The sequence below is a fragment of the Seriola dumerili genome, unplaced genomic scaffold (assembly GCF_002260705.1).
Source record: "Seriola dumerili isolate Sdu_G_001 unplaced genomic scaffold, Sdu_1.0 BDQW01000088.1, whole genome shotgun sequence".
Classification (NCBI taxonomy): Eukaryota; Metazoa; Chordata; class Actinopteri; order Carangiformes; family Carangidae; genus Seriola; species Seriola dumerili.
Genome location: NW_019174343.1, coordinates 7,896,952 through 7,917,876, shown reverse-complemented (window position 1 = coordinate 7,917,876; position 20,925 = coordinate 7,896,952). Strand labels below are relative to the sequence as shown.

Here is a 20,925-nt window from a genome sequence, read left to right as displayed (position 1 = left end):
AAAAGGTTTTGATGTCTTTCTCTTTTATCATCGTAGAAATTAAAAGTGAAGGATTAGGGGCGGCCCAGTGGCTCACTTGCTAGAGCGCGTACCATGCGCTAAGGCTGAATCCTAAGTGCAGCAGCCTGGGGTCGAGCCCAGCCTGGGCCCTTTGCTGCATGTCACTTTGATAAATGTGGGTACAGAATCCAATTTAAATATGATCTATTATGCCAAAAAGCAGTTTGATATTTTGGAGACCGCAACAGCTTAAGACACAGATTTGCATTGGTATTGACCTATCTGTCTCTCATGTAATTCCTAATCAGTTGCAGTTACTCTTGTATAACTGACCCCAGTGTGAAAGCACATTACTATGGATTTAATGGAAGATCTATGGAAGATTTAAGCAAAAACATGTATTACCACAAGATATATGTTGTCAAACTGGTTTAATTGGTTGATCTGAAACAAACTCAGGACATTTCATTAACGACCATTGATGGGGTGGATACTGTAGATAGTTGAAGCCTTTTAGGTCAAAGCTGCTCGACATATAAACACACATTTGTGTATAAACAGTGTTGCCTTTACTTTCACATTATCCATTTCAGATATATGGCTTTTATTTTCTCTACTTAGAAAAGTATGATTAAAAACATCAGTATATACACAAATATATTCATATTTACATATTGCAAATGGTGTGTTAATCAGTTGCATTATTCTTTTCTTTAAAAAAAGCTTTGAATGGAGGAACGTACATGTAATAGGACTAAGTGACCTACTTAATACATCTGGTAACAAGCAACTCAGATGGCCTTCAGTTTTCTGTTTTTCAAATGTGATTAAACAAACTTAGAAACCTTTATGTGACAAAGAATACAAACACTGTCAAACCTTTTTTCATAGTAGGAACACAAATGTGGAAATTTAACGAAATACTGCATTTACAGTGATGAGTTCAACTGGTGAAAGATGTAAGAGTCTCTTAACTGTAATGTAGTGTCGATGAACAGAGACTAGGACATGTTTTTGTCATTTTCTGCAGTTTTATCACTCTCCTTGGGTGTATCGTGTTTACTGTCCTTTCTCTCCTCTCTCTTTTCTCGGCTTCTGCTCCTGTCCCGACGATCTCTGTCCTTGTCCCGGTCTCTGTCCCTGTCCCTCTCTCGCTCCCTGTCCCTGTCCCTGTCTCTTTCTCTGTCCCTGTCCCTGTCCCTGTCCCTGCCCCGGTCTTTCCCACGGTCTCGATCACGGTCTCGCTCTCTGCTTCTGGATCTGTCCCGTCTTCTGTCACGCTCTCGATCTCGTTCACGTTCTCGGTCACGGGTTCTCACTCTGTCGCGGTCGTAGTCCCTCCTGTCAGAGTCTCTTTCCCTGGGCCTGTCCCGTTCTCTCTCTCTGTCTCTCTCCCGGTCTCTCCTTTTGTCTGGCTCTTGATCCCTGTGTCGCTCCCCCTCCGTCTCCCTGTGCCTCTCACCCTCCCTCCCTCTGCTGCGTTCTCTTTCCCGGCTACGGTCTCGATCCCGGTCCCTTTCTCTGCTTCTGTCCCACTCTCGCTCTCGGCTCCACCGCTTTCCCTGTCCCCTGTCCCATAATGTCCTGCCAGCGTGGGGGATTTCCCGCTCTCTTTCCCTCCTTCGATCCTCAGACAGCTCTCTCTGTCTCTCTTCAGAGGGTTGCGAGGGACCAGGAGGTTCCCTGTGCCCTCCTTCGAAGCGACTGAAGCGATCTCCACTGCGAGGTTCTGAGTCCTCTTGGGTGCTGCTGCTCCGCCGCCTCAGTTCAGGAGAGTGGCGGCGCCAGTGGTCATCCCTGTGCAGGTCTGGACTGTGGGCTCCTATGCGACTTGGAGGCCCTATGGGAGCCTCTTGAGGAGTTGGCAGTAGCGGCCCACTGTGACGAATAGGTCTAGCTTCATCTGAGTGCCTATCGAAGCGGTAGCGCTCTGATCCTCCAAAAGGCTGAGAAGGATGAGGTCTATTCTCCTGAGGCGGAGGCCCTCTGAGCTCGTCAAAAGATCCTCGGTGTGGTGGTGAGGAGTGAGGTCTGGAGCTCCCGTACTGGTTATGCTGATTGAAGTGTTGTCCACTCATTTCCCCACTGACAGGTGGGCCTCTTCTATCCTCATACTGGTTGGGTGGAGGTCCCCGGTATGATGAACCAGGCAGGGGACCCTGATTGTCTTTAAAAATATGGAGCGAGTTTGGATTCTGATCCACATTTAGCTTGAAAGAGTTAGCAGTGTCTTTGTTATAGTGTTCTGCAGGGCCTCGAGGTTGGTCTACCATTGGGGGTTGGGCACCAAGGTCACCATACTGAGATGGAGGGGGGCCCCTAGGCCCTGGGAAGTGGGACGGAGGAGGAAGCCTGTTATCAAAGTGACCAGGAGGTGGGGCCGCGAAAGGTGGAGGGGGACCTCTGTTTGCAGGGAAATTAAAGGGTGGTGGTGGTGGACCCGTGAATCTTGGTGGAGGTAAGGTGTTCTGCCCTTCAAAAGTAGGAGGTAGGGGGAGGGCTGGAGGGGGGCCTTGCTGTCCAATGTGTTGAGGGGGAATGGAGGGATCAAACATTTGAGGAGGAGGGCCTCTCTGGGCCATTGGAGGGAATGGTGGCGGTGGTCCTCTGGGAGGCATGATATTCTGGGGAGGTGGTCCAGGAAGAGGCTGCTGCTGTGGTGGTGGCTGGGTGCCTGGCCACTGGTTCTGATAGGGAGGGTATCCAGCTGGAGGAGGGCCATATTGCTGACTGCTGTCAGCCTGCATGGGAGGAGCACGTACAAGGGGAGGAACATGGATGGGCGGAGGGGGTCCCTGCATAGGAGGGGGCCCTGACAATGGAGGAAGACCTTGCATGGGTGGAGGCACAGACATTGGTGGAGGCCTCATTATCAGGTTTTGTCCCTGCATTGGATGGGGTGGAGGGAAGTTAGATGGAGGGGGAATGTCAGCCGGAGGTCTGTACTCACTGTCGAAGCCTGGCGCCGACAGGTGATGCGACACGTGATGGGACTGAGTCTCGACCATTGTGCTCTGAGTGAGTACTGGGATTGTTGAAGTTACTGTGGAGGTTTTTTCAGGCTCTTTATAATAGCCTGTAGTTGGTGTATCTTGGCTATTCTCCTCATATTCTGAGTCTTCACCAACCTTTAAAATACTGGCAGCATTTGGCCAAATACTGTACTTGTCCATCTCTGTTTCTGCCTTGACTGGCTCAGCTTCCTCAGTTTTCACTTCTTTCTCATCCATGTAGTTGACCTCCATATCAGGTTCCACCTCCTCTCCTAATAAAGGAATTGACACCTCTGACTTGTCTGACTCCATGAAGGGTAGGGTCTCACCTTTCACTTCTTCTTGAGGCAGTGATGTCTCTGCATCTTGTGAGGAGTCTGGGAGTTCAGGAACATCAGGCAGCTGTAGCTCTGAAGGAGGAGTTGCATCTGTCAACACAGTAGATGTCTCCTCTTTCTCCTCCGGTTCATCAGTCGGTTTCCTGCCAGCCGAAGCCTGACGAGGATCCCTGCTCTGGCGAGGATCTCTCCTCTGGTTGATTAAGGGGGAAACCGATGAAGACTTTACCAGTTCCTCAACTTTTTTGCCAAGCTGCAGTAGTTGACTACTGGCCAAAAGGGATTTATTAGGCTGAGTTAAGAGTGTGTCTGGCAGTGCCAGTGAGGCACCAGGTGTCCCGGTGGATGACAGTGGCTGATCTCCCTGTTTCTGGAATGTCTGATCTCCGATCTGTTTCAGGCTCTCTAGGATCTTTTGTGGATCAGTTATACATTCAGCTGCAGCCTTAGCTTGACCTGGGACTAAAGTTTTGACCTCTTCAAAAATGGAGTCATCCTCAGGGTCATATGCCACATCATCAGCTTCACTTGCAACCACCTCAGGCTGCTTGGGGACTCCAGGTTTGCTTACTATCTCAACAGGCTTCTTGGGCAGATTGTAGCCCCTACCGGGGTCATACTCTTCTTCTGGGTCATATGGTCGGTCATCTTCATCTTCCTCCACCGTTTTCTCTTTAGAAATCTGTGCAAACTGCTGCACAATGGGGTCTAGCATTGTAGGTGGTGGGACGGAGAGTTCCCCACCCTGATCAGATGGAGAGTTAACTTCGGAGTCATGCTTTTTCTTCCCAAAAAGAGTGTCGAGGATGGTCTGAAGAGGAGTGGCAGTTGCTGCAGAGGAAGCAACAGAACTGGATGAGGAGGGTGAGTCCTTGCCTGTGGTAGTGGATGTGGTTGGAGCTTTGACAGAGGACAAGATGGAACGGACTGAGGAGGCTGTCACAGTGCTGCTTGAAGTTTCAGAGGAGCTAGATGGAGGTGATCCTGGAGGAGTTGTGCTGAAGGGGATTTCTAGACTGTGCCGTGCGCTTCTTTCCGCTTTGACTGTGGAGGATGGCTTTGGAAGGCCAGTGTCATCAGCATCTTTGGTCTGAGTCTTGGACCGTTTCTCCTCGGTTTCCAGTGGACCACCAGCACGCTTTCTGTCCTTCTGGCAGATCAACAACCCCAAGAGGAGGTTGGGACGAGCTGGTTCAAGCCCTGCAAGATGGACAAAACAACAATCTATCAACTGTCAGCAGATACAAGTTAACAAAAACGCACAAAAGACAAAGAAACCAGGTGAAATGAGAGCTTCTGAAAATTCTCCACATTACATATAGAACACATAGCACACACGTTTTTATTCAATTAAACCAAAGTTCTTTCAACTCCAAAAACTATACTTTTATATGACAAAGGATAGCGGTAGTTAGTCAGTAGTTGTTAGCTTGTTTGTGAATTGAATTAATTTTCATTAAATTATAGAAGAAAAAAAACATAATGACATTAGTAAATGAACAATTGTCAACAGCAGAACTGTGTTGGTTATTGAAGTGATTTGTAGATATTCAGCCAGATATGATGGAATAAAATCACTAAATAATTTTTCACTTCCTGCACCCTTAATTTGGCACAATAAAACTGCAATAAAGATTGGAACAGATGGTAAACTATAATATTGTTCTGGTTGATCCAGAGTCAGGTGGATAAATGAATTCCTATTGATATTTGATTTGGGCTCATTACCAGTCTGTTCACAGGAACAAATGGCAAGTCAAAAGATGTGTAATTCCATTTTTCTACAGTGACTCAGTCAATAAAGAAAAAGCCATCTCACCATCTAATACTCTTTTCTGAGGCACACTATGCAGTAGATGTACTGATGTTTGAGTCCCTCTGAGATGGACAATCCTTTACTTACCACAGCTGCAATTGCCATGTGGTACTGTTGAATGTGTTGTACTATCTGGCTGCAAAGTTCACATCAAGTGCTGATTCTTCATTTAGGAGGATGAGTTTAAAACCACTGGTTTATTCCAGCAATGCAGCATGTTACCATATGAACAGCATCATGATATAAAGTGACTGACAAGTCAGCTCATAGCAATTTATTGATTACACATGTATTCAATTTTGTTTATATGGAGCCAAGACTTAAGAAACAACAGGCTGAAACTGGACTCAAATGGCACCAACCTGCGATGCAAACTTCCTTTATTAGAAATGTGTGATACAAAGTCAGATATACAGCAGAGAGCACAGCAGCTGTAACATGCACAGAGGTGTTTTCCAGGGGAGATTCAACAAGGAGTGTGAGTGCCCCCTACAGCACAAACCCATGAATCAACCAAGCTCTCATTTCAACTGGAGTCAAAAAAAACATGACACTAAATATACTCACCACATGTACAAAGACACAGCAACAACACAAATGAACAGGAATCCATTAAAACAAATACAATTACATACAGAGGTATATTTGTGTATCCCTGTAACTGCTTACCTGGCCCATCAAACGGTAATAGTTTGGAGGGTAACGGGTCCTTTGAGCCCAGTGGGATGAGATAGAGGTCTTTGATGCGGCGGTTGTTGTTAGCCACCACACCAAATCGTTTCCTGCTGCTAAAGTAAGAGAAGAGAGAGACATATGCCACCTCCTCTTCCTCTGTGGCTGGGTGGAAACGGATCAGACACAGCTCCTGTGAGCGCAGGTTTAAAAGAGACAGCAAAAAACAGTATGTAAGGAATGTAAGGCCTTTAAAAATTTAAATGTTCAGCACTTTTCTACAAGCTAATCTTAGCACAAACAAACCTTGGAGAGCGAAGTTTTCAGCTTCCCAACATAGTCCCACACTGTGTTTGGAGATATCCGTCCTCCAATGTGAATGGTGTCTGGCAAATCCTGAATAACGTTGACAAAACTATGAATGATGCTTTTACATATACACATTGACACAAGAGTTTTTCATTCATTAATGAATGACGTTTGATATGATGATTTACATTTGAACTTTTCCTCCTATAATTAGCAAAAACAACTAACCTCCTTCAGGTGTTCGAAGGATCCCGAGACCAGGTAAGCCTTGGTCACAAACTTGGCCACCGACTGCATGTTGATAAATCCTTTCCAAATCTTCTCTTGACCATGGAGGAAGATTGCAGTCTCGCCCTCAGGGGGAGGCTCAGATGTGCTGTAAAACCAAAATCATGTTCCTTTTAGAGAAAAGTCAAAGGCCAAATCTCAAGCCTGCACACAGTTATATACAGGGATTTTCTTAAAACAGAAAACAATGACCCTGCCTCATCATACTCACAATTAATCGTGTTAAAAAAGAGAATTTTACATGTATTCTCAATTTTATGACAGTATACAAAATATATTGCCATACACAAATATTAAGCACCTCGTTTTAGTTGATTTGGAGACGGCAACTGAAGATGGCGAAGCTGGGGGCATTGGCAGTGGTACCTTGGGTCCAACCTCCACTGGAGCAGTAACAGGAGCAGGGAGTGGTTCGGCTGTGTTATTGCTGGGCTTCTCTGGAGCAGTGTAGGTGACAGTTACGCCGGAGCTGTGCCTGGCCATGCGTGGGTCTCTACGGGTGATGGTGACAGAGGAAACAGTCGCGGCAACAGGTGCAGGGGCTTGGGCAGGAGGTACCAGCATGCTGAGGTCCTCCTGGTAAAGCTGCTGCGATTCGGGGACATCTGTGTTGGACTGGTACGATGGAGGGACTGGGTGTTGGTAGGCTACAGAGTCTTGGTGCGGATAGGCTGCGGGGACCTGTGGTTGGACCACAGGAGAGACATCCCCTGACCTGGACGAATGCAGCTCCTGTCTGAGTGGTTTAGTTTCAGGCTTCTTGGTCAGTTTGGCTTTTTTAGCTGCTGGCTCATCTTCTGTCTTCTGGCCTAAAGGGCAAAATAAAATAAAAAAAACACTTAAAAAGTTATCTGTTTTATAACAAATGTAATATCATTTAGTGGAGAATGCTCTCACATCATATGTTAGCCTCTTATTTACCCGTGCATATTTTACAGTTGAGGTCAAATAGATGAGTCCTGTGTTCTGATGTGGTGTCTTTGAGCATGCTACTGAAAATGTCTGGCATGCTGCTGCCACCGCTCCCTTCAACAGCAGAGGACTGAGCCGAAGCTGACGGAGTGGAGCCAGACTCGTCTTGGTCCTGATGACACAGGAGAGAGGATCTCTGTCAAATATGAGATTAACTACAGCAGATGATAATCAATTTACATTCATTATTTTTGATTCCTATGATGTGCACCACTGTATTTTGTGTGAGGTAGTTGCAGGTTGGTTTACTACCAACCACTGATTAAGATAGAAAAAGCCTCAGAGAGAAAGAAATTGCATTGAGGAACAGGACAGTCGGCAAGATAACCAACCACTGATATCTTGGCTACTGTCTTTACTTAGCCAGATTTCACAGTTTGTGCACCAAGACCCACATGCAAAGGTGAAAAGAAGTGTTAAAGCAAGAGAAGAACAGCGTGCCACCACTTACTGCAGCAGAGGCCATGCGAGAAGAAGTGGTGGCAGAAATACATACATCTGCATCAGATGTTGGTGGAGCGTCCTCCATATCCACACTATGAGAGCTAGAGTCATGTCTGTTGCCCAGTCTAGACTGCCCTGAATGGGCTCTTGTATTGGGAGACTGAGCCTACAGGAGACAACCATACAATATTTAGCAATTTTGAGCATTGTATTCAACAGTATTTAAATAAAACAAACTAATTTTTTTAGTCCCCAACATGGAGCTCTTTGAAGCTCATAACCTCATGATGTTGACTTGTGCTTGGTATGTAATTAAAGGCAGTAACATTTACCTCAGGAGCGTCAGGCTTCCTCCACTCAGATATTTCTTTGGAAAGCAATTCTTCAGCACTTAGTCTCACCAACCTGAAGGGACTAACCTCTCCCCCCACCACCCTGTAGAACAGGCCCTGAGACAAACATACCACACGGTTATTTAACATCTCCACATGAGGGAAATCAGGTAAAATCATTAGAGCTGCAGGCGTCACCGCCGCATACACAAAACTCTAATAAACACAAATCTAGATTTGTACTTGACTGCATGCATGTCTGTGTTGACTCACTTTGTTTTTTGGATCCTTCAGGTTGAACATGAGGGACCTGTATTTGTTCTTGTACTTGCTGTCAGTGCTAAGGCAGAGGTTAAACATTTCCTTCTCAATGGCAACTGCCAGCCTTCCCACCTCACTCTCAGTCATTTTCAGATCGTCACTGTCGCTCACCCTGGTGGTAAGGAATACAACAAAAATGAGTGTTCAGCCAAGAATTTACTGGATTCTAGAAGCAAAGGTTTCCTGAACCGTGGTGAGACACTCACCTCTTGTAAAGGATGTCTGTGAGCGAGCGGCGGATGTTCTGTCTCATCTGGTTGTTGGGTGGAGGTGGCATGGGGGACACAGGAGGCGCTGAAGCGGCTGGATGTGACGATCTGGAGGACGATGAGTGGTTGGAGGGAGCTGATGGAGATGATGGGACTCTTGAGGATGAAGAGGAGTGACTGTGGGATGGAGTGTCTTTTTGTTGTGGCTGCTTCTTAGGAATGGTGAAGTTAGACTTGGTGACTCGCAGTGCTCCCGTGACGTGGATCGGACCTGGAGGGAAGGGAGATGAGGCGGGTGGTGGGCCTGGTTTCTTGGACTTTGCTGCAGTTTTACTCGGAGGTGTCGCAGGTTTCTTGGATGCCTTTGAGCTGGAAGAATGAAGGGAAGGCTTCTTGCCCTTGGGGGACACCTTGGCTGCTTTAGTGGTCGGTGATTTCTTGTTTCCTTTGACTGGTGTCACTGATGCCGGGGAGGGTTTCTCAGAAGCCGGGGCTGGTTCCTTCTCTTTCTGCTCCTTCTCACTCAGCTTCTCTTCTTTGGGAGGAGCTGAAAATCAAAAACAAGATCCGACAGTTTAAAATATGCAATCATTTACAATATCAGCAGATGTGACAGATCATCACTACATTTTTTCACTTTGCATGTATAATTCAGAGACGACAATACTATGACTAAAATGGATCATTTTGAAGTGACTCAATTCCACAGCTGATAAAACAACTCAAATCACAAAAGTTTAAGTGAAACAGTAAAATCTCTAATGAAACCCTCCTTCAATAGATCCAAAAATAGTTGACATTCAGTTACTTGTGCAGACATTGAACACACTGCAACCGACATTCTGAAATAAACACAAAGTTGACAACTGGGCAGATAAATGGTCCCTCTTTATTTGAAGCAGTGACAGCAGATACACTGTGCTGGTTGTGCAGGTCCATCTGAGAAAAAAAGTATTTTCTTCCCAAAAATCACTTGATGGCATGAACTTCAGGAAGCATACGAGTGCCTCATCATCATCATCATCATCAGCGAGCGTGATTCTCAGGACCCATGGATCCAGAAGAGAGAGGAAACCACTGCACTGGAGTCTTGTGCAAACTCCTAATGTGACCTTGGCATCAGAAGTTATGGAAATGACTACAAGGTTCTATCACTTGAATATGAGAGATAAACACCATTGACCAGTTTGCTAAAATCTAGTTTACCTCTCCTGTGTCACTGGCTACTTAAGCAGAAACAGTCTATAACACTGCCTCACAGAATGAGTCAAAAAAAAAAATAAATCAAAATGCATTTTAGTAATAATTAAGTTGATGATTAACTACTCACCCTAAAATTTTACCTCTAAAATGTATTCATATCACAAGCTCAGCTACAAACACTATCACCAGCTGATAAAGGGATGAACTCTGACCTCAAAAGCAACTAGACCCAAGTCTTGTTAATGATTCTGTCATTTGAATAAATTATAAGTACACATAAAACATTTAACCATCAACATCTGCATTAAATGTATAGGTATTATGTCAACCAATTGCACCAAGACTAAAATGGCAATACACTTCCTACTTGTCTAACCTCTCTTCAAACTGTCACCTGCACATGCTGGTGCTTTATCTGTCCAAGTTGCATGTTGAAGCTGCAATAGTTTGAGTGTAACTCCACTTGAACACACAAAACTACACACACACACTAAATGGTATAAACCCAGATATTTTTGTTCAGAGCAACAGTACTGACACCCAATACAACCAAAGTCAACCATTTTCTCAGGATGATAGGTTGTCACACCAATCAAAATATCACTCAGCAAAATATTGGCTATGAATGAGCAAATCGTTGGGCTATGGTTTCCTCAACAACAATCAGTGGTCAGACTGATCTCCTGACCTGACAGGATGCATTCACATTACATTAGCATGCATTATCCTATCAATCAATATCCTGATGCCCCTTATAAATAGGTGAAAGAAAAATGAAAATGTCCACATTTCATTGCAATAAACGTTCCCATCAATATATAATCAAATCTCATCAGGTGCAAAATGTGTGTGAAAAACTTGGTGGTTGTCCCTCTTCTGAATCTGTGTGCTCTGCCCTGGTCTTCAGCTTCCAACTTCTGCTGTGGCCTTCAATTCCACTGCATTATCTCCAGGTGGTCTGGTCTCTCCCTGCACTGAGGTCTGCCAGAGGTTTTCTTTTTCAGATGTCACCATCTTGGGGCTCTTGAGGGTCACATCTCCGTTGCATGTGTAGATTAATCAGTTGTATATGCTGTTTGAGCTGAACTGGTCAGGATATCCTACAGCAAGCCAACACTGCTCACATAATCAATGGAGGCATCCAAAAAACTGTTATATCACCTTTTATTTTAAAGCCAGTTTCCCACGAGAAGGGATGCATCATATTCAATATGAATCAAAAACTTTGAAAAAAGTCAAGTTTGTTACCCACAAAATTAAGGGTAGGGAAAAAAAACCACAAAATTGAGCTTAACAGGTGATATCAGCTCAATATGAGCTATGTTAGCTTCATTGGTCCACATTAACACGGGGGAATTCTGAAACACCTACCTGCCAGAGAAAGAGAGGGAGGGACCTTTTTGTGGGACCAACAGCTGAGGTGATGAACCCAGGAAGTGGAGACTTGTACAGAAAACAGGTCATTTGAATTCACGCTCCAAACACACCTACAAGCACCATCCCATTCATCACAGCCACACAGTAAACCTCCTCATACAGTCTGCTGAGAGATCTGCGTTTTGAGATTATTTCCCTCCTGTTATCTCTACCACTTGTTCCTTTATAGGTTTTCATCTGCAGCCCTGCATTTTAAGTATGAGGTATTCAAAAGTGGGACTCCAGCAATTTAGTATTGCACTTCAAAAAGTTTAGTCACAAGACATATTAAGAAAGGAAAAGTCAAATCAATGCAGTAAAGGCCGAGATACTTTTAGTCAACACTATCAGTCAAGATCCAAAAATGCTGGATCCTCCAAATCCCATAATGCATAAGCACTATTTGTTAGACCCTCTGTTCCTTTAAGTGCCCACATCTTTCAAACTACTGCCTCCAGTTTGCACTGCAGGCTTTCTGTTAAGAATTCAAAACTGGGATAACCCTGATGCCATCATCAGGGTTAGTTTTTCAGACTTTCCCAAGTAACCCTCCTTGACTAATAAAATGATTTTGATGTGTGCAATTTACAGAGTGCCACTTAAAATAAATGTTTTGGATTATTGAATACTTACCCAAAGCCACAGATGACACTTACCTTTCCACAGCTGCCAACATTTCAGTGACTAACAAAACTTTTACATTAAACTCACAACACTTTGCAAGGCAGTCAAAAGTCTAGTGTACAGATGAGTTCATGTTCTTCCCCAAATGTACGGATCATCTCTAAGGTATGTTAGCATGACAGGAACCACATTTATAATGGAAAAACAACAATGTGGTTTCAACAACAGCCCAAGACCTTCAAAGAGATACATACACTTTTTGTTTAACACTGTTGGTGATATGGGTGTAGTCTTTTCTGGTGTTACTGCAATGTAATTATGGTCGCTGGACCAGGATGCAGTGGCCGGCGGGGGCGGGTGTTCCTCAGCATGCTCGTCTTCGTCATCCTCGTCTGGATCAGGACTGTGGTCCTCCTCGCTGTCAGATTCCTCTCGGGTCTTCTTCTGTGTCTTCTTCCCACCAGCAGCACTCCTCTGGGTGGACGGAAAAAAGAAAAACACACATTCAGGTCTTTTAGTAACAACACTTAATGAGTGTGGTTTGAATAACATTAAAATAAAGAAATGTTTGACTTGAGCTCTGTTGGCTCTTCAGAGTAGACTCCCTCTATAAAGTGTCAAATGCCAAGACACCCATCTACTGTTGGCAAACAAACTTAACTCTTACAGTCTTTGGTCTTCCTGCTCTCCCTGTCGTCATTTGTAACCACTGAACACAGTGTGCAGAGTACAACTAATGGCAAGGTCATTGATGGCATTTCTGCACTTACATTGCTTTACATGTAGCAGCTACATTTCTGCAAACCTGGACATATTTCTATGAAAAATGTACTGCTTACTAAATTATTCTTGGCAGGTACATTTTACTAATCTGAGCTAGTGAGCCAAAATTTTAATTTTAGACACTGCCTTCAGGACTATGTATTATAAAGCAAGTTCAACACTGTCAGGCGTTTTTAGCAGTAGTTCCAGTTTAAACCCTATGAGGATTGATTCCATGAACATTCATATCACTTGAAATGATGAAAGATATCAATTCCTTTAGAATAAAATATCTCTTATTCTCTCAGTGTACATTATTGTTTTCTCACTCCCCTGTGCCTTGAAAGTTCAACAACAAATAGCCAATAACTTCGAAAGCATACCATGAAGAACACAATATTAGAACTAGTGAGTCTTGTGGGGAATGTTTTTGTTTTAGAGGCAAAATAATGTTAATACTGGCAAGGCAGAGATACACAATGTGAGCACAAAGTAAATAAAATAGTAAAAACCATAAAAGCTAGAACACTGTGCAGTCATCATAAAGGCTGCTGTATACTGTTGATATTCTTAGAGATTACTTTATATCTTAGAGCATTGTTTAGTATGTATAAACATGAATCATACAGGACATTAGAAATGCAGATAGTGTGACTGCATAAACAAAAAAATTTAAAATACATAATGAGTAGTTGGAGCATCAAAAGCCACATTCATTTAGATATATTTGTTGTTAAATAAAAAAAAAAAAAAAATCTTATCACAATCGTTATGGTGCGCAGAAAATGATTCACTTACACAACCCCATTTCCAGACAATCTCTAGACTTTTAACACTTGTCAGTTTACTGACTGACAGTTTGTGTTTGTCCACATCATGATCCGGTGGGAACGATGGCTCTATTGTTCCAGTGAGTTGACTGGTCAACAGTTGAGCCATTCACTCATTTTGACTAAAACCCCTGAAATCTGAAATCAATGGCCTCCCACACTGGTTAACAAAGGAGCATGAGTTAGTTGGGTTACATGGATTGAATGTTAGCTAGTCTGGAATTATCAAAACAATCCAATTTAGGTTGCTCACCTACTATATTTGCTTCTGCAGATAGGCACTTCAACATCAAAATATTTAATACCAGAAAGCAGCACCTGCAAGTTATCATTCTGTTTCAAAGTTGTCGTTTTTTCTTTTTTAGAGTAACAGCATTTTACTCAACTCTGAACCAGTTTATTCCAGTCAAAATTGGACTTCTTGTAACATTGTTAAAATGCAAAGGGTGCAGCCATAGCAAGGAAATTTGACACAACTAAAACCAATTTTAAAATGTTTTTTTTTTTTATAATTTTTTCAAATCCCATATCTGACTTTAATAAGATCATGTGTAGGTAACAATCATGACCTAAAATGTAATAATTGCTGTGCACACACGAATGTGTTTTCTCTAATGCTAATCAACAGTGAAACAAAAAGTCACACAGATTCAGCTATTTCTGCATATATGTGTAAAATTGTAAATTATCATGTTTCAAGTCATTCTGAAACAGAAGAGTAAATTACCTGTCTTCAAAGGTCACACAACACTCAAGTATTCAATGTGACTGGATACTTGACACTGCTAAGCCATGCTAATAATAGACCAACATTCAACAAACAATAAAATGCACTTAAGGAAATTATTACTCTAATGTTGTCAAGACATAAGAATCTAAAAAATCAATTATGTTTTACGTTGACACAGATTGCTTGGCAGTTACATGATACGCCTAAGAATGCACTCTCAACTGCCATTACTGATGTAATTTAAAAGGATGCTACAATGGCTACTCCGCACAACTTTTCCTCATTATACCAAAGTTATGAACATTCAGACAAAGGCCACTATTTCAGGTGGTCCAAGTTACCTTTGGTGTAGACTTGGTTTTCTGAGTCTTGGCCTTGTCCTTCTGCTTAGGCTCTTTGACATCAGTGATGGACTTCATGGCTGCAGCAGCGTGTCTCAGGATACAGTCGTTTCCACAGTACACAGAGTCTGGCTGGGCGTTATTCTCACAGCCAGGCCCGATACATTTGGGAAGAGAAGACTCCTCCTCAGCCTTCTGCCCACTCTTCTCCTCTGGCACCCCCGCTGCTGGCGTCGTTTTCACCTCCACATTTGATGCCACCTTCTGCTCTGTGTCTGGTAGGGCTTTCTGCTCTGCTGTGGGTGTTGCCCTCTTCTCCACCACTGATGTCGCCTTCTGCTGTGCTTTTGGTACGGCTGTCTGCTGTATTGCCTGCTCCAGTTCAGTACACAATAAAATAAACAGCTAATGACGAGAAATGTCATTTTGTATCATGCTGTCACAATACCAGAATTTCATATTCATTTTATTGATAGCAACACTGATTTGTGAAAATGTGCACACCATTTTTTTTTTTTTAAGAGATGTTCTCAGTGGGCTGCTTTATGCTAACATCATGTCTTCAACCATTTGTTTCTGTGATACTGTCTACAACAGAGCAGGCCTGTGTTTGTTTGGGTCCTCATTTACATTTTCAGAAAATAAGAACACCACCCATGCAGAGTCAAAACACAATAACAGTTCGAGTAATGAGGCAATGTTCTCTAATCACAGACTGGGGGATAAATAAATACAAATCACATTTCACACACATTGAAGCCCTTTTACAGTGACTGTGGTGAAATGGATTTTGATTTGGTTCAAGTATGAACTGTTTATACCATGAAATTAAATCATTCAGCATCGCTTCATAGTCATTTTTAAAATTTGGATCATTAGGACCAACACCTGACATGCAGAATGAAGTGCTGTACGACAGAACTATCTGCACCAATTCAGACAATGATTAATGGCTCGACTCATAAAGACAACATTATTTAAAAAGCTTAAGTTGAGATCAGTTGCAGGGACCTACCGGCTGAAAGATCTTTATCTTCTTTTTCCCAGTTGGATTAGTGGCTTTCTCTATCCTGCCTTTGATGCCCAGATCCTCTGCTCCCTTCTCTTCAGGTCCAAGACCTGTGAAGGACAGAGGTGCTCCCACAGCCTGAGCAGCTGCTCCACTTGGGTTAGCTTTCTCGGCAGCTGCAGAAGAGGTCACAGCAGAGGCGGAAGAAGAAGTCTGAAGAGTAGCATCAGCTTTCAACCTCCCGACCTCTGTACTTGTAGAGAGGATAGATGTGGCGGGCCTGACCACCTGGTTTTTCTTAGCGGTGCAGTTGGGGCAGATGTAGTCCTCCCCATTTCTCTCCATCAGTCGGCCGCGGGCCTCTGTGATGCCCACACAGTCTCCATGGAACCACTCCTCACAACGGTCACAGCAGATCATGAACCTAGTGTGCACAAGACATTTGTGCTGCCACTTTTCCAAAGCATGACGCTCAACACAAACTTACTAGCTTCTAGCCACTAGCTTCTCTCATAATTTCAGACTTGATGAAAATGACAAAAACAACTTTAGCAAAACAGTGGTTGTAGCTACTAGATGACATAAAGGAGAAATTATAATTAATTGAGATTATTTTACTCTTCTACATCATCATCTACATCTTTGAAGCAATCATAATAAATAATATGCAATTAATAAAGCAACTACAGATGATAAAATACCTTTTGTTGTGTTTTTGGCGACAGATGCAGTAAAGTGCATTGGGGTCATACCCTCCTTCATCTGACTCAATGGATGACGAAGAGGTTGAAGAGTCATTCTCGTCGTCGTCGTCATCATCATCATCATCATCGTCGTCGTCATCATCATCATCATCATCATCGTCGTCATGGTGGTGGTGGTCCTCTTGCATCTGGGGCTTGCGAGTCTTTCCAGCAGCTTGGGTGGATTTAGGCTTAGTTTCCCTCTTGACAGGAATGGTGCTCTTGTTGGCAGGGGCAGGAGCTTTAACAGGGGTAGTGTTCTTATTGGCTGCCTTCTTTTTATTGACATATGTTCTTATTGGTCCACGTTTTACCACCAGTGCTCCAGGTGGCTTGTCTGAACTGTCCTCGTCACTCTCTTTCTCCGTTTCCGCTTTGTCATTTTTATTTCCGTGTTCGTCTTTCTCCTCACCAACCTCTTGCTTCTCAGAGTCCTGCTCTGGCTGAGACTGTGCTGTGTTGGTAATCCCTACATCTTCAGGACTCAAATCACTCTTTTCATCTTTATTCTCCCCGTTGTTATCCTGTAACTGGTCTATCTTGGTAGCATCTCTGCTGTCCTCCTCATTCTCAGAGCTGCCCTCATCATTGACTGTCACTCCGCCGCCTCCTCTCGTCTGTCTGCCACCTCGAGTTTTCCTTTGAGTCTGCTTCCTTGCACCACTTCTTGTCCTCCTCTCTGGGGAATCCACCTTGTCTTCCACAGCCTTGGTGTCAGCATTACCATCAAAGCTGGCCTCTGAGGCGGTCTCTGCATCAGTTGGGGTTTGGGAAGGAGGATCTCCACTCTCCAGGCTGGGAGGGGCACTCTTTCTTGACCCTCTTTTGGCAGTCAAGAGGAATTCCTCTAGTTTGTCTGTACGCTTAGACTGCCTGCCACTACGGCGTACAGGACAGCGGTTTTCAGAGCTGTTGGTTGCTGCCTCGACTGGCATTTCTCTCTTTGCAACGGTGGACCGACGGAAACCCCAAGTCTTCTTTACCTCACTGTTGCCCTTGGAAGATTTATCTGGCTCCTCTAGAGTCTTTGTGGCCACATTCTCGCTTTCAGTTTGAAACGATTCGTGCTGCTCGCTATTCCCTGCTCCAACACCTGCGGACAGACAATCAAAGAACCCTGTAAGCAAACAATCATAGTATGCAATCACCAGAGTGCAACACAACAACACTGCCAAGAAACTACTGATTGTTTTGTCTAGCAAACATATAAATGAAAATGAATATGAAAATGATTGACTGCATTGGATTTGACCCCTACTTACCCTAGACTTTCACCAAAATTTTAAATCACCCAAATATCATTGAACTGACACCACAATTGTGCCCAGTATTAGTACAACATTCCCACCCATTACTCGTGAAGGAAAAGAAGCTCATCCAAGGTACCTTGAGAGCAGCTATCCATACGGTCCTGGCTCTTCTCTGGCTCAGAGGCTAGAGAGAGCTCAGGGCTCACATTCTCCTCCATAGATGATGGAGTCAATCGCTACTTTCAAACTGAATGTCTACAGTTAAGAGAAGAGCACAAGAGACCAGCTATGAATCACTCTTTTCACTTCATAATGTGAAAAATACTGAGGGCCTTTTATTCAGTAGCCAGTGCTGGGATTGCTCTATGTGTTACAAAATGTAGATATACTAGTTCCTTTTACATTCTCATTCCAACGTAGTGTTACAAATATAACACTAAAAGTGCATTTGCACCATACACTGCCCATAGAATCAGTGCTGTGTGGGTATTGAAATGTCGCCAGAAATTGTGTTTCCTCACACAAATACTATACATACATGTGTCTCAAAAACAAGAGTACAATGCATCTGAAGGCATGATGTCTGGTATTGCTATAGCCTATTTCATATTTGTCAGCTTAATCAAAATCATGAAATTCTTGTTGTCTAAGAACAGGTTAGAAAAAGTATTTAGAAATGTTTACGTCTCTGAATGAAAATATAATAAAGCTGTGTACTTGGTCTTTAAACATGACACAGCCTCTTAGAAAGTGTAACATCGTATTGCATGTCTTCCGTTTACCGTTCTGCAGTCTGTAAAAACTTGGAACTGGATTTCTGTTTTGACTGAATTAGTGTAGAAGATTGCATTGAACAGCACATTGCAATTATAGCAGTATTTTCCATGTGAAAGCCTGATGCTGACTGTGGCATGTTTCTCACTGAGAGGGAGTAACCGTAGCAACTTCTGTGTATAGCCACATCATATACACTCCCTGTGGAGTCTAATGCCACAATTTAGAGTTGTATAGTGAAAAAAACAGGTGGCAGAACATTAAAATAAACAGAATTTTTAACTTGAAAAATACACATTTTATGTTTGTCATGGCTAATAGTCAGGCAATGTCAGGCATTCACAAAACTAAATTCAAAAAACTATTGTGGCGCAACACAATTCAGAAATTGTTCATGTTCAGTTGATTGGTGAAGCTTTCTGGAAAGTCTTACTGCAAATAAGAATTAAGGAAAATGTACTTCACTTAAGATTCTCCAAAGCCAAACTTGCTATTCTTTAACCTAAAAGCACATTTTGAAAATTTATGAAATAGTCTGTACCTGCAGTTCAGCAGAGATGGGTGGCAGAGAGCTTCTTCAAACTAAGCAAAGTCTTTGCAGCAGTAATCATCAGTCTTGGTTAAGGTTTAAGGATCTGCCAGTGCCAGAAAGGGAGGAAAACACAAGTTAGGATCAAAGTACACCGCATTTTACAGAAAGGCTAAGACGCAACAGCAGTATGGATCAGTTAAGGTAATGAAAGTGAAAAAATCAGGTTTGTTTTCTGAAAATTAAAGGTGTTTACTAGCATATTTACCAATTCCCAGTGCTCAATTAAAATGTGAACTTTATAGAATCAACAAAAATACACCAAGCAATGTGCTGCAATGATGACTTTCTGGTGATAAAAGAACCTAATATGAGCAGGACAACTGCTTACTGTGCAAAACACATGATGGAACTGTTTGAATTTGTTCACAATTCAGTGCAAGTAAGAAACCTCAATACTTGTATGCATGTGTATTCAGTTACCAACATTACAATTACATCTGTTTTTCTACTCTTTTAAACTGATGCATTGATAAGCCTAGCACACTGCACCGTGACCCCAGGGAAAGAATCCAACCAAAGACTGGAGGTGATTAAAGCGGATTGCTCCAATAGTATGCCAGCGGTCACGACACCGTGCCACGTGAATCGGGAGGAAAACTGTTGCCAAGAAAGGTGGGAGGGGCCCGGGGCGAAAATCAAATGACAAACTAACTAACATTTACACATTCAGACGAGATGATGTAAAATCGTTTCTGATATGTGCTGATCACAGTATGTCATGCTCACACTGATGCTGTTTCTCACAGACGTATTGAGGTATAACGGTTGCTGCTCGACACGGAAAGAGGGAAGCTACACACGGCCGTAATGCGCATGATATAACTCTTAATTCCATATCACAACCACGCGTCGATATCACTCGTATCATCATCAAATCCCCTATGTATGCACGAAAAAGCCAAACAGCACCAAAGAGATCACACAACAAACTACGACATATTAAAAATACTTCACATCCACCACTGCTGATGATGGCCGCAAAGCCAACCTAACCACTCAAGAACAGCTAGCTTATTTACCGTTAGCTAACGTGATCAATACGCACAAAATGTGCAGAATTATTTGACTGGGTACATTTGAAAACCCTGCGTATAACAATAAGCACACATTTGCGTGTTTCAGTTATGTGTTATCGTAGTTTACCGTTTCCTTTCAAACCAAGGGACCAACCGTTGCAAAACGTGCACTTGTAGCTAGCCGCCTGGCTCACGCTATTAGCCACCACGAGCATGGATGTGTTAGCGGCAGGATATACCTGTAGCAATTAGCTGTTCAGATGACTCAAAAACGATGAAGATGCAATAACTTAAAATGGATCTAAAAGAGACCTATTGCAAGAAGCATGTTTAACTAACCCATTTGACTGAACAGAGTCTAATGGATCAGCGCAGTTTTACTGTAAACACGTTAACGTTTAAGCTAACGTCAGGCACATCATGATCAACCTCGCCTCGGATACCTGGAGTAGGACAAACCTAGCAGTATGACAAAAACTGAGACACGAACGAATCCCACAAAAATTCCACGCGACACAACTTAAACATTAAATTGTTGCATTCTACCCACCTACGCGCTAGAAATACCGATGATATGCCCTCGCTCTTTCTTCGGTCAATCCTCCATTTTCCATTCCCGCTGGAGCTAACTGACTGCGGCAGATGGCTGACGGTTTACAGAATACACTCAGCGCTTGTACAGCGCCCCCACTGGATAGGAGGAATACTGAGCGAGCACAGGCAACAATGATGGGTTTGTTGGCTCAGGCGTACACACCCACACATACACATACACACACACACACACACACACACACACACACACACACACACACACACACACACACACACACACACTTCTTAAACCTGTATTTAGTCTATTGCCCTAATAAACCTCTTCTTCAGGACTTCCGATATACAGAGTTCACAAATATTAACGTGCTACCGCTGTTACAGTTGCT

At 43.2% G+C, this 20,925-nt stretch overlaps 1 protein-coding gene across 1 annotated transcript; it reads right to left on the bottom strand.

Moving 5' to 3' along the window:
- Positions 1-426: 426 nt before the first annotated feature.
- On the bottom strand, positions 427-20,603 carry dido1 (death inducer-obliterator 1). Its single transcript, XM_022745118.1, has 17 exons — positions 20,535-20,603; positions 18,918-19,011; positions 17,739-17,857; positions 16,311-17,445; positions 15,616-16,033; positions 14,601-14,972; positions 12,192-12,411; positions 8,692-9,241; positions 8,438-8,597; positions 8,165-8,281; positions 7,885-7,998; positions 7,338-7,500; positions 6,718-7,225; positions 6,357-6,504; positions 6,126-6,215; positions 5,817-6,012; positions 427-4,531 (listed from the first exon to the last, which is right to left on the bottom strand). The coding sequence occupies exons 3-17, from the start codon at positions 17,818-17,820 to the stop codon at positions 1,002-1,004; spliced, it is 7,803 nt and encodes a 2,600-aa protein (XP_022600839.1). The 5' UTR covers positions 17,821-17,857; positions 18,918-19,011; positions 20,535-20,603; the 3' UTR covers positions 427-1,001.
- Between the last annotated feature and the right edge of the window lie 322 nt (positions 20,604-20,925).

Bases quoted from the DNA above. Each gene is read 5' to 3' on its own strand.
- dido1 (XM_022745118.1), bottom strand. From the start codon at position 17,820: ATGGAGGAGAATGTGAGCCCTGAGCTCTCTCTAGCCTCTGAGCCAGAG. The intron at 12,412-14,600 runs GTAACTTGGACC...CCGTCCACCCAG, and splicing joins AAACCAAGTCTACACCAAAG to AGGAGTGCTGCTGGTGGGAA. The intron at 7,999-8,164 runs GTAAATGTTACT...TGTCTCCTGTAG, and splicing joins GGAAGCCTGACGCTCCTGAG to GCTCAGTCTCCCAATACAAG.